At 30.9% G+C, this 13,864-nt stretch overlaps 3 protein-coding genes across 3 annotated transcripts; 2 read left to right on the forward strand and 1 right to left on the reverse strand.

The window, feature by feature from the left end:
• Positions 1 to 826: 826 nt before the first annotated feature.
• On the reverse strand, positions 827 to 2,997 carry LOTGIDRAFT_107221 (hypothetical protein; the record flags this gene model as incomplete). Its single annotated transcript, XM_009063746.1, has 5 exons — positions 827 to 954; positions 1,122 to 1,340; positions 1,868 to 1,975; positions 2,336 to 2,611; positions 2,814 to 2,997. Coding segments are annotated over 5 exons (915 nt in total), but the record flags the coding sequence as incomplete, so codon positions are not given.
• A 1,674-nt stretch (positions 2,998 to 4,671) lies between these two features.
• Positions 4,672 to 7,629, forward strand: LOTGIDRAFT_154525 (hypothetical protein; the record flags this gene model as incomplete). The annotated part of the gene is made up of 2 exons (XM_009063747.1): positions 4,672 to 4,831; positions 7,334 to 7,629. 2 exons carry the CDS (start codon positions 4,672 to 4,674, stop codon positions 7,627 to 7,629), a joined length of 456 nt encoding a protein of 151 aa, XP_009061995.1.
• A 2,308-nt stretch (positions 7,630 to 9,937) lies between these two features.
• On the forward strand, positions 9,938 to 13,792 carry LOTGIDRAFT_107183 (hypothetical protein; the record flags this gene model as incomplete). Its single annotated transcript, XM_009063748.1, has 8 exons — positions 9,938 to 10,052; positions 10,747 to 10,917; positions 11,157 to 11,274; positions 11,605 to 11,709; positions 12,352 to 12,475; positions 12,928 to 12,995; positions 13,189 to 13,263; positions 13,576 to 13,792. The coding sequence occupies 8 exons, from the start codon at positions 9,938 to 9,940 to the stop codon at positions 13,790 to 13,792; spliced, it is 993 nt and encodes a 330-aa protein (XP_009061996.1).
• Positions 13,793 to 13,864: the final 72 nt, after the last annotated feature.

Genomic DNA, 13,864 nt, shown 5'->3' on the forward strand with positions numbered 1-13,864 from the left:
TTAACAATGAGATTCTGGGAAATTTGTTACATTTTTCACTACAGTTTTATAATAAAATATTTCTCAAAATAGACATCTGGTTTTGTTCATATTTAAAGTCAAAATAAAAATTAAACATAACAAAACAATTCTTAATAAAGGTTTAAAATAAGCATGTAGTCAATGTTTGAGTATACAATCTAAGTTCTCTAGATGTGTAAGTATATCTAGTGATAATTAAAATACTTACAAATTATTGAGTTATAGAGCACTCTATCATGGAATATTCTAGAATTAAACATGTATAAATATCTTTAACAAAACTTCTGTACATTTAGTTTTGAGACAATTGTATTTTGTATATTTGTATAAACTTGTATAGATATATAGTCAAATGATCACAGCTTATGTAGTTTAATTAAATAAAATTAGTTTTGAATATCAAAATGACAAACACCGCCTTGAGACAGAGAGGAAGAGTATTAAAGCTATGAACACAATTCATGAGGTTTGGTATTTGGCTCACAATGTATAATAATTTCAAGTACCAATTTCACTATATATTGTAAAAGTTCTTGTCATTACATTAAATCCACCTTGAATATTTAAAAGTTTTTAAACCTCTCCTACAGTGTCATGGGTATTCTGTCATCAAAAGCGAATATTCAAGTACATGTATCTTATAAGAACATTATTTGGTCCCACTAATGCATTGGATTGTAATAATAACTATGATCAGATTTAACTTAAGGTGCAAATATTAAAATATAAAAATCCTAGCAGCCAAATTCGAGAATTGATTTTGACAAGATAGCACCAAACATCTACAACTAAGCACAGTTGTTTATCAACTTTTATCTGAAAACTTGATTTCTTTTTTGTAAGCTTTGAGGGTATTCTTCATCAACATGGCAACTGTTAATGGCCCTACACCACCAGGTACAGGTGTTATATTAGATGCTTTCTGTCTCACACCTATAATATATAAATCAGTATATACAATTGGTAGGATTTTGAAGACATTAAAGTAATAATAAACTAATGTACTATTTATAGGAAATTTTAAATAAAGCAATATAATAGAATATTAATGAACTTGAAAAACAATCACTGTAAATTTTTGACAAAAAAAAACAACTTACCTTCGAAATCCACATCACCAACTAGTTTAGATTTGCCTGTGTTTGGATCATTAACTCTAGTTATTCCTACATCAATAACAGTCACTCCTTCTTTCACCATGTCGGCTGTTACTAGGTTTGGTATACCAGTAGCACTTACTATAATATCAGCTGTCTGAGTAAATACCCTCAATTGATCAGGTGGAGTATACCGATGACAAATTGTTACTGTGGCATCCCCTAAAATTAGAAAATAAAAAAGATAATACACTCGAATTTATAAATTCTGAGAAAAATTTTGACCTCTATCGCATTCACAAGCCACTTAAACTTAAACAAAAATACTTTTATATAGGAAAAAATAAAATAAAAGCTTAAAACAACTCAGTTTTAAATAAAACATTAATGAGATTCTAGGAAGTATATGATAGACTGTAATTCAGGTAATGTCTGCCTAATCCACAAAGAAAGGTTATGTCATAATTTGAAAGATGGTTCTCAGATTCGAACTTGGCCTTCATCTTTAAACACATAGCTCCAAACCTAAATCTAACAATTACATTTGCCTTCTTTTCCATGCATAAGCTACTTTCAAATATTTATGATATACCAGGTGCTGTAAATATGTCTATATTTATTCATTTATCAGATTATGCTCAAATTCAAACTCATCCAAGATCTTGTGTCTTTTAAGCTGCACATTTTTAATAAAGAAAAATTTATATTATTAACAAAATTTAGAAAGACATTGACATTGAATTTTTTACCTGCATTATTTCCATGGTTACCATCAGCATGTAAGTACATAGCTATAGGTAAACCTACATTTTTAGATCTTCCAATGACTACAGCATTCTTTTCAAAAGTTTCAACACCTAAAAACAGTCAATAGTTAGTTTAATTCATTCTGTCTCTAAATATGGAATATCCTGATTTGTTGCATTATCTGCAAAAATACAACAAATAAATTGTCTTCCTGTAAGTATCAAGGTGTATTAAGACTCAATGAGAGCACCTGCCTAGGTAACAGAGCAATAGATATTGTTTTTGTGAAAATATATATGTATATACTGACACTGATCCTAAACTATTTCTCGACTTAGCTTTAATTTCAGGATATGAAAGGGATAAATTTTGAACTTACAAAATGAGCTACAAAACGTCTAGCTGATTTGGATATTGCTAAGAGAGAAAATTAACTCCTCCTTTGATTGAAAAAGATAAATCAAACCAACCTTGCCTTTTCAGTAATTCCATAACACCAGATGGAGTTGCAGGAATAAAAGATGGCTCATCTACACAAAATCGACCAATGTTTAAAATGTTGAATCCGTCCACATCTTTCTCTGGTGCTACAGCATCACAAATCTTTCGTTCTGTGATATGATCTGGAACTGGAAGTTGAACTAATAGCCCATCCACACTGGGTTCATTATTTAACATGTCAATTTCATTCAATACATCTTGTTCTGTTACTGCACTTGGCATTCTTATAGTATCACTAGTTATACCTGTAATAACAAAATAAAAATTAAGTAGGACCTACCACTGCCAAATAAATATAAATATGCACAGAAAATTGAAATTTAATAAAGAAAGATTACTTAATATTAAAAAATAACCAAAAAGAACAAATGGTATTAAAAAATTCTAGCTGACTGTAACTTCTGTAGTAAATCTAGCTGACTGTAACTTCTGTAGTAAAAAGCTCACCAGTATACTCAGCTGCCTTTATTTTATTTCTCACATAAACCACACTAGCATCATTACTACCAACAAGTAACACACTAAGATGAGGTGGTCTCTTTCCAGATTCAATGATCTTATTGACCTCTAGCCGCACTTCATCTTTAATTTCTTTAGCTATGGCTTTTCCGTCAATCAACCTTGCCACATTGTTTCTGAAAAAAAGGAAATTAAAAAAATATGTCAAAATATGTTAACCTTGATAACAGGTTACTGCTTATCTCAAGTCATAAGATTAAGAATGAAGGCCATACTGGTTTTACTGTGCGACCATTTTTTTCCCAATCTCTTCAACTAAACTACCTAATATTATCAATACCAGCATTTAAATCAACTAGCATCTATGTCTTTTACATATGTGTGAGTATGACTCTTGCCAGTTTTGTTGGGAATTTCTGTGATCATTATTATTACAGTGGTGTAACCTATTTTCGTGGATATAAGGATTCAACACTGAATTTCGTCAAAGTTAAAAAAACGAAATTTATGTCTTAAACGTTTCCTCAGATATTCTACAAAATAATTAAAATTGGTTTATTTCGATTTTCTTTATGAATCCTTCACTTTGACCCATATTTCATGAGCAACCAACTCGGCAACGGCGGCAGAATGCCTCACCTATTTTCGTGTACAATGTTTGATCTATAAATAAGTCTAGAAAAACACGTTGTATGGATACAGGTTGGTGTAATTAACTTCTCTTAGTATTTATCTTTAATATCAATTCATTATAACTAGTAACAATTCCTTGAAAGAACCACGATTTAACTAAAAATAGTGACTGACAAAATAAGATACGTAGCATGATTTATTTCTAAAAGTCACTAAAACAACATAAGAATATGGTCCACTTTGTGTTCCAAAGAAATTTTCTGCTGACACGGAATCCGCTAGTTGATCACGTGACTTCATTCGTTGGACTACATTCTAGCAGACAACACATGGAATTCCGATTACCGCTTGGGATTATAAGGAAATTCGGCCGATAAAAAATGTTGACGTTTGGTAATAAGTGAAATCCGCCATTTTGTATTTGTCAAAGTATACATTAATACATTATACATTGCTTGAAACTACTGGATTCATTCTACTAGCTGATATTGCAGAGAAAACCCATGTTTATTACAACAAACTAATGCGGAGGTCGCGCAAGGTCGATCATATAAATTATTAAACATTTCCGAAAATCCACGAATAATAGGTTTCCACGAAATTAGGTTACTTGACCCTACAAAATCTTACAATTTAAATATGAGACACGTCTAAGCCTAGCATTGATCTGTTAAAACTATCAAAATGAATATAGAAAAATTTTGCAATGTAATTAAATCAAACTGTACAAACATATGTTACGCCTACCTGCTTGTATGATGAAAGCATCTTAACAAATTCACATCAGCAACTTTCTTTGCAAATTTCTTCAATAAAACAGGGTTATTTTTCAGATATTTTAAAATCAAAAGGGAATGTTTCGACATTTTTCCTGGTCAGTAACTTTGTTTCAACTATTTTCTAACGACTGCCATTAAAATGTGCATGTAAATGTGTTAGTAGGTTGAAAACCATATATTTTCATAACACGTTGAAGCCTGAAGGTTGTGTTGGCAAAAATTGCATCCATTGCAGACGACATCTCGAGCTTTCTCGTTATGCTGAAATATTCCGAGGATGAGTTCCAGGGAAAAAGTTATAACAATACCAATGATTGTAAAGCTTGCATTCATTTTGAACATAATTTTGTGAATTTTCATAATAAACAAGGTATCAAAAAAACAAAAAAATGTTATTATTTAGATCTATGACATTTTTCATTAGAGATTATAAAATGGCGACCTCAGATGTTTTATCTGGGGGAGGAATAAGTTTACAAGAAGAATTAGCAAATGCTTCCAAGGCTGAAGAATGGCCGAGTCCAGTAATTGCAAAAGAAGTTCCACAAGAAAAGAAAAAACTGGTTCAGAGCCAACCAAACATCAGATATCAAAGTAGGTCGCTAAATTTTCCAAGTTAAAAACAGGAAATTTTGTCTGCGAACTTGGAAAATTTAGCAGACGAATTTCTTAGTAAAAACCATTCATTCACTGATCCTGAAGGTAAGGTAGCCTTGTTTTGAACGATATAAATGCGCTTTTTGAAAGATTATTTAGTTTAATGTAGATGACAAATTGTCTTCATTGGCTTTATTGCTATCATCAGTACAATGATGTGACTGTTGTTGGACCACTGCACAATATTTAGGCCTACACAACAGTTAAAATAAAAATAGTGTTACAAAATCTTCGTTTAGCTAGATCTAGCCAACAACTTTGTATGAATTGAAGTAACATCTCCAAAATACTGCTGAGATACCTTAATAGTCTTAAAGGGACAGTTGCACCATTTTGGGGTTGATTTGAGTGTTGTACAGTCAAGTAACCTAAATTTCGTGGAAACCTATTATTCGTGGATTTCCGGAAAGGATTAATAATTGACATGAGCGACCTTGCGCGACCTCCGCATTAGTTTGGGTTTTCTCTACAATATCAGCTAGTAGAATGAATCCAGTAGTTTCAAGCAAGGTAAGATGTATTAATGTATACTTCGACAAATACCAAATGCCGGATTTCACTTATTACCAAACGTCACACTTTTTTATCGGCCGAATTTCCTTACAATCCCAAGCAGTAATCGGAATTCCAAGTGTCGTCTGCTAGAATGTAGTCAAATGAATGAAGTCACATGATCAACCAGCGGATTCTGTGTCAGCAGAAAATTTCTATGGCACACAAAGTGGACCATATTCTTATGGTCACTATTTTTTGTTAAATCGTGGTTCTTTGAAGGGATTGTCACTAGTTATAATGAATTGATATTAAAGATAAATACTAAGAGAAGTTAATTACACCAACCTGTATCCATACAACGTGTTTTTCTAGACTTATTTATAGATCAAACATTGTACACGAAAATAGGTGAGGCATTCTGCCGCCGTTGCCGAGTTGGTTGCTCATGAAATATGGGTCAAAGTGAAGGATTCATAAAGAAAATCGAAATAAACCAATTTTAATTATTTTGTAGAATATCTGAGGAAACATCTAAGACATAAATTTGTTTTTTTGTTTTTTTTAACTTCAGTGTTGAATCCTTATATCCACGAAAATAGGTTACACCACTGTATATATATGAAAAATAGTTCTTAGAAGTAAGTACTAGAAATGAAGAAAAAATCGCATATTCCTTATGTCTATGTCGTAAAGTATCTTAAAAGATGAGACATTAATGTGCGGTAACTTATACAATATTAAGATCTCAGTCTTAGATTTTAAATTTGGCTTAGTACCCCAAATCATAAATTTGACTTTCTTAGATTTATAAAGGTCGTGTTTTTCAAAAAATCACAATGTATCTATAGCTTTCAGAACTTTTTTGTAGATCTGATTTAAGCTTATACACACCAACATACGGTACTTAGTATTTTTAGTAGTGTCTAAAAAGAATTCAAAATTATCTAACTCAAACTCATCAATATACTCAAGCATACAAAGTTCCATAAATTCCAATTGGAATGTATCAATTATGATCACAATGATTGCATGATCACATATTTTCCAAGTTTTAGATAAGCTTATGTTATGCTATGCATGTTAAATACATGGGGGTTTTCAACCTGGGGGTAATTTTTTAGGGATTAATGGGGTGCTTTTTAGTCTAGTAAAAATTAGCTCATGGTGCAGATAAATAGGACATTAAACTCTATTCATTTATATACTCTGACATGTAAAAGATTTTACCAGGCTACCATTCACCCATTCTGCATAACAGAGTCACAGGCACAGGAGGGGTTGTTGCTTTATACATATGTGATACAATTTTTTTTAAACCCCGACCTGACCTTTGTATCTTAGATCTCGAAGCTGTATGGTGTGAAATTATTTATAACAATATAACTTACTTAATTGGCGTTTTTTACAGACCTCCTTCAGCTAATCAGGCTTATTGGGATCTAATAGAAGATAGTTTAGACATAGCTAGAGTCTGTAATAAAAATTTGATAATCCTAGGTGATTTTAATATTAATTTTTTAACTATTCATAACAGTCCCTTGCATTATTTTATACATCGTTTCAATTTTCATCAACTCATTGCTAGTCCTACTTGCATTACTGATACGACCGCCTCGCTTTTAGACTTAGTCATTGTTAACTTAAATGTTAATTTTGATTCCACTCAACTTAATTCACACTTTTCAAACATTAACTGGGATTCTTACTTGGATACAACTGATGTTAACAGTTATGCCAATTTTATTTCTAAAAAAGTCATAGAAGGGATTAATCTGCATGTACCTCATAAAACAGTTTTAATTAGACCAAGTGATGCAGAATGGATGAATGGTTATTTGCGCAGAATTATGCGCAAGTGAAATAGAATTCATAAAACTGCTAAAACTTTAAACCTCCCTCATCACTGGCACGAATTTAGAAAGTATAGAACCTTTGTTACTTTAGAGATTAGAAGGGTAAAAAAAGAATACAATTCTAAACGAGATGATAATATTAACTCAAACAACTTCAAAGATCGTAACTGGTGGAAATTATTAAGTAATGTTTTATCCAAGAAAGCCAATATTATAAAAGATATTCCCCCTATTTTATCTAATGGTAACGTATTTTATTCAGATGTAAGTAAAGCCGATGTTTTTAATGAATATTTTGCAAGTCAAGCCCAAAATGAAAATGATGATTTACCTCCCCTTATTTTTAATACCTATGAAATTGAGCAACCAACATATACTCCACATTAAGTTGAAATTATTTTGAACTCTCTCGACCAGAATAAAGCTATGTCAGGGTATGGCCTCCATTTCACACTAGGTTTACACTCGGTTTAACAACGGAGGTTATACTTTGACATCATGAAAATGATGAACGATAGACATCCTCATCCCCTCATTATTTTCAACCTGTCAATACTGAATTTCTTGTTTTAATCACCAATGAACTTATTCGGTCCCTCACATATACCCCTTTCTGTAAATAGTTCTGTTATATTTTGCTTTCCAAGTAAATGTATATCAAATAACGCTACTTTCATTTCTCTTCTTTTCATAAACAAATTTTGTGTACATCTACAATCGCGACAGACTGATATAAGCTTCAAGCTTGTCTCTGTATGGCACCATTAATTCAACAAATATGTATATTTGTTTGTATATTGTTTGTAATAAATACTGTTTAAACTAAAAGGTTGCAGGGAAAACCTAAGAGAAAATAACGAAATAGCAAGGACTTAAAGGGGGAAGAGGGGTAATAGTGAGAATTAATAGAGGGAGGGGGTAATGACATTGATCAAGGATCCCTAAAGGGTAATAGAAAGAAAAAGGTTGCTTTAACTGAGACATTTTTATACTCCCACATGAAATGTGGAGCGTATATTGCTGTCACCCATATCCGTCAGTCCGTCTGTCCACAATTGCTCGTAAATACTCTACAAGGCCCAATTCTTGATTTATTTCGACGAAACTTTGTATGGTTGTTTGTAATCACCCAAGGATGAACCCTATTGAAAATCAGACGAATCGAAAAATATTTACTATGCCCTTGTTCTTAAAACGCTTGTAAACACTCTAGAAGGTGCAATTCTTGACGGATTTAGATGAAACTTGGTATGAGTGTTTGTAGTCACCCAAGGATAAACCGTATCGAAAATCAGAAAAATTGAAAAATATCTACTATGAGTTATTGCCCTTGTTCTTGAAAACGCGTTCAATTTTAGCTTGTAAAGACTCTAGAAGGCACAATTCTTGACGGATTTTGATGAAACTCGGCATGAGTGTTTGTAATCACCTATGAATAAACCCTATCGTAAAACAGAAAAATATTTAGTTTGAGTTATTGCCCTTGTTTTTGAAAACGCGTTCAAATTTTAGCTTGTAAACACTCTAGAAGGGACACTTCTTATTGGATTTTGGCCAAACTTGGTGTGAGTGTCCGTAATCACCCAAGGATGAACCCTATTGAAAATCAGAAAAATCGAAAAATTTAGTATGAGTTATTGTCCTTGTTCTTTAAAACTCGTTCAATTGCTAGCTCGTAAAAACTCTAGAATGCATGATTCTTGCCGAATTTTGACAAAACTTGGTTTTATTATTCATTACCGCGCTGAAGATTGAATTTTTGTCTTCTAGAGTTTTCACGAGCTAAAGATTGAACACGCTTTCAAGAACTAGGACAATAACTCAATATTATTCAGTATCGCCCTAAAGAGTTCAAAAGAAGTGTATGATTGAAGGTTGAATATTTCATATTGGTGATTGTTACTGCACTGCTAAATATTTATGTTCAAAATCAAAGCTGCCAGTGGGCATATATTACCTTGCCTGGCAAGCTATCTTTCAATAATTGATATTCATAATTCTTAATCTTAGCATATTAAGTACAAATATGTAGTTTTAAGTAGAATAATCGAACTGGATTGTTTTGAAAAGCAACAAATAGTTTAAAAGTCATTACTGGTAATTTTTACTTAAAAAAATACAATGTCAGTTGTTTTGCTTTGTCTGCCCAACATGATATAGTGACCAGCTGAGTTTTATTATTAATAGGATACAGACAACAGCTAACCTTAATTAGAGTTGCTTCCCCTCCATTATTTTCATAATAAATGTTGGCAAAGAAACAAATGAAATAAAAAAATTAGCAACATAAGGAAAAGATAAGAGAAATTAATCTATTGTTGTTTCCTCATTTAAATGGATTTTTTACAAAGATAATCCGATATTCTATATGTAGTGTAAAGTAAATAATTAATAAATGTGACCTAATTATGATAATGACTTTATTGTGGGTAGAGAGGTAGTGAATCAATAGTCAGTCTGGAAGAATTCTGCCATTCTACACAGAGCTATTATTCATGGAATTTGATGTGTTTAGCAGAAATTCTGCCAAATGAATTCTTGCAGTCTAGATTGCAAACTGTCTCTGAATTAAAAGGTCAGAGTGAATTGTGAAAACAATAGCTGTATGTTGAATATGGCTGATATTCACTCTATTATGTCAAGTTGAATATTAAAAAGAAGCCATTTTGGTGTTTGATATTATTGTGATTTCCACATGGCGGAAGAAACGATATATTTGTGTAACTTTCGTGTTTCCGTGGACGGGGATTGGCTTTGTCTTAAAGAATTAAGTGATGTACAGTTGCAGATGCAGGAATCTTTTGAAGATGGTAAGTGATATGAGGTTTAGCTTGTAATGGCTAGAAATAGAACCAGCAACAAAGGCTGTGGCATCAAATATTAATTTTGTTTTGGTAGCTAACCGTTAGCAAATATATGGTATTGTAACTTGCTATTGATAACCAGGAATGTAATATTGCTACATAAGTGTGGGTGGTAAGTCATGCTATATTAAGAGATGGCAGGCTCTGTGCATTTGACAGTTGACCAGTTAACCAACTGTCAGGATTAATGGAATTTCTTAAGTAAACAATTTCTATCATGCGATTGGATTATGAAATTTTAGTGCACTTTGGCTTATATGAAAAAAAACCCAGTGTGCTAATTGTATAAACTTGAGAACATTTAACCTCAAAAATCATATAATAGTTGATAAGATTTTCTTTGGTAAATTTGTCACCAATGATTGCAAGATATTTGAAAAGCTATATTATTTGGATCAATTCTTGTTAGAATTTATCTTGGTCTGAACCATAAAATGTAGAAATTGATCTCTTGATAAAATCTTGATTTAAATAATTTTTATCTTCCAATGTTTCATTGTAAGTTGGCCCCAATTAAAATGTCTGTCTGTTTCAAATATTTGTTAATATGTTAATTTCATGGTTATTTTAAGATACATAGATAAATGTCATTTTATGTCATTTTGACTGGAATGCTAATAAAAGTTTATATTTATTACAGAAAGAGATCCACAGACTATAGAGAGAAGTAACCTATTGAATGTATGTAAACTGATCATCAAAGAATTAATAGACTCATCTCTAGCTCATGGTCGTATGTTAGACAATGAACATGTACCATTACAACAGTTCTTTATTGTCTTGGAACATGTACTTAGACATGGCATTAAACGTAAGTCATACATTAAGGTTTTGGGTCAACAGCCAAACTCATCATAATTAGCCTTTTTTCTTTTTTTATCATCCTAGTAATAATGGTTTTGGCAAAACTGCATGCATTTCATGAGCTTAATATTATATAAGTATGTAACTATTGAAAATTGAAGCAGATTTTTGTCTTTTTCTTAAAAAAATTAGAATAGAAATATTTTTCTCTACATGAATATCATTTTTACCTTAATCCCTTTGTAGCTAAGAAAGGTATTTTACGTGATAAACATGAATTCTGGGCAGTTTTAGAGAAAATAGAAAAGATCGCCCCAGAAGCAGGGGAGATAACGACTAGTGTGAGAGAGATGTCTGATATAAAGTAAGCTATTTCTTTTTGAATTGCATTATTTCTAATTTTGAGGTACTTGTTTTATGTATTAAACATCTTATTTGAAAATATGGGTGAGGAAGTGTACTTCTATAAGTTCAAGGAATTCACTGTTTATCTTGAAATTTATTTCTTTTTTTTATCGAACTCAAAATACGGTATTTTAGTATTTTAGTACTTATCAGTAAATATTCTGAGATGACAATATTAACTGACAATCACAATCAAAGATTGACATTAGGCGTGCTGACAGAGGAATTGATATTGCAGTACTTGCCATCAGTCTTATATTTAAAATGAATATAATTATATTTATGTCAGATCACCATTGGGAAGAGCTAGATGTTGGATCAGATTAGCCTTAATGCAGAAGAAATTAGCTGATTATTTTAAATTAATTATTGAACAAAAAGATCAAATACTCAGGTACAAGGTTTTCATATTTGTTTAAGTTTGAAAAGAAAAATTCTTCGCGTATGGAAATATATGATCCAGTTTTTGTAAAATTGCTTGAATAGACTTCTTTAATTTTCTGAGAATGTCTTCTTCCCTTAATTTGATGGGAAAAAAAAAATGATTAAATTATTAAAACTTAATAAGTTTAAAGATGGGTTCCCTTATTTTCATTTATGAAAATGAAAATGCTAATACTTATATGAATAGAAAGTAGAGGTGTTCTAATGACTTGGAAAAATACCAGTTTATCTTACTTTTCCATAATTAATTTATAATGAGCTAAATTAGAAGAGAATTACCAGCAGAATTCCAATGGGTGACCGTTCAAGAAATGTCAAAAAGTATTTTTTTTTATACAGACGGAACATACTTGGACATTTATGATTGATTAAAACTCTTAATTATGAATAAAATGGAATAATTAAGAATACATGATAATTCATTAGAAACACTAATTAATCAAATAGTTTGCTTAATTTGACCCAAAAACAAGGAAACCCATCCTTAAGTCATAAAATCTTTTGGATATTTTGGATATAGAATAGATTAGGTTGACAACTAGAGTTTTTTAAGTATACAAGTATTATGAATTCTATGTATGATATTTTGTAGTGAGTTTTATGAAAATGGAGCGTTTTTAATGGAAGAAGAAGGAATGGTATTAGCTGGGTTATTAGTAGGATTAAATGTTATTGATTGTAATATGTGTATAAAGGGTGAAGATTTAGATCAACCAGTAAGTTGACTGATACTATATTCTGTTTCAAGGTCATATTCCAGATGAATCTGATGTAGGCAGTAGTTAAATTTCAGACTTAAAAAAGGTCTTAAATATTCCAATAATCTATGAAATATCAAGAAATGTTCACTTCTTCATAATACAGTCTAAATTCTAAATCTTAAGCTATAAATTAAAATCAGCAGACAATACAAAAGTGAAAAACAGCATCAAGTCTGTTACCCCTTTCATTCAAATTCTATAACTCTGGACACTAAAACATTTTTGCTTTTGATTGCAATCATAAAAACAAAATTTTATGATTTTAATTTACACTTTGAAGGTACTTTTTCTGATTGAAATCATATGCATTGGAATTGATATGAACATGTTATGAGGATCAAACATGACAAATATTTCTAAATGAAATTGAGCTATAAAGCTAAAACCTGAATCTAATTTATTTACAGATGGGTGTAATAGATTTCAGTTTATATTTAAAAGGGAATTTTAATAATTCAGCTGATGATGAGGAAACGTAAGTTATTAAAATGATTTGATACACTATTTGCAATTTGTACTATTGATGACAAATATTAGCAAATGCAAAATAAATAATTATATTGGATGTGATTTTAATGATGAATCTCATTTTAAATTTTGAAAATTCTTAAAAATTTCCTTTAAAAAAAGTTTTTTTCATTAAATTTATTGTATTTCTGGTTTTCCAGAGTTGATGGTAATGCCAGAATGGCCACCATCTTGGATCAAAAAAATTATTTAGAAGAATTAAACAGACATCTCAAGTAAGTTTATTATTTCTAGTAATAGTGAAGTGATTGAGAAATGGGTAGAGGGAGCGAAACAATATAACTATATAGTTGCATATATTTTACTGAATATGATCTAACATACTTAGAGCCACAGTCAAAATTTAGCTTCTGCTAGTTGGATGAAAAATTTGTTTAGGATCTAATTCATGATAAGACTGGCATTGCACATAAAAAACAGTTTTTAAATATTTTATGCTTTGATGGTATTGGCTGTTGTCACAATTGGAAATGAAAGCTAGTTTGATGAAATTTATATTGTTTTATGCAATATTTATTATTTTTAAGTGCAACTGTGGCTAACTTACAGCAAAAACTTGAAACGTTTCAGACTACAAATGCTTTAATGAAAGAAGATTTAGCCATTGCCAAAAACCAAATATTGATGTTACAAGAACAGAATGATGCTTTAGAGGAACAAAATAAAGGCTTATTGAATAATTATGATAAACAGATAGAGGTTTGTGTAATAAAAAGACAGCGGAATTTTTTATTTTCATGTTAAAATTAAACATATTTTGATTCAGCATTTTCCTTGACACTTATAAAATAACATATTAATGAAAATTGAAAAGAT

The sequence above is a fragment of the Lottia gigantea genome (assembly GCF_000327385.1).
Source record: "Lottia gigantea unplaced genomic scaffold LOTGIsca_6, whole genome shotgun sequence".
Taxonomy (NCBI): domain Eukaryota; kingdom Metazoa; phylum Mollusca; class Gastropoda; family Lottiidae; genus Lottia; species Lottia gigantea.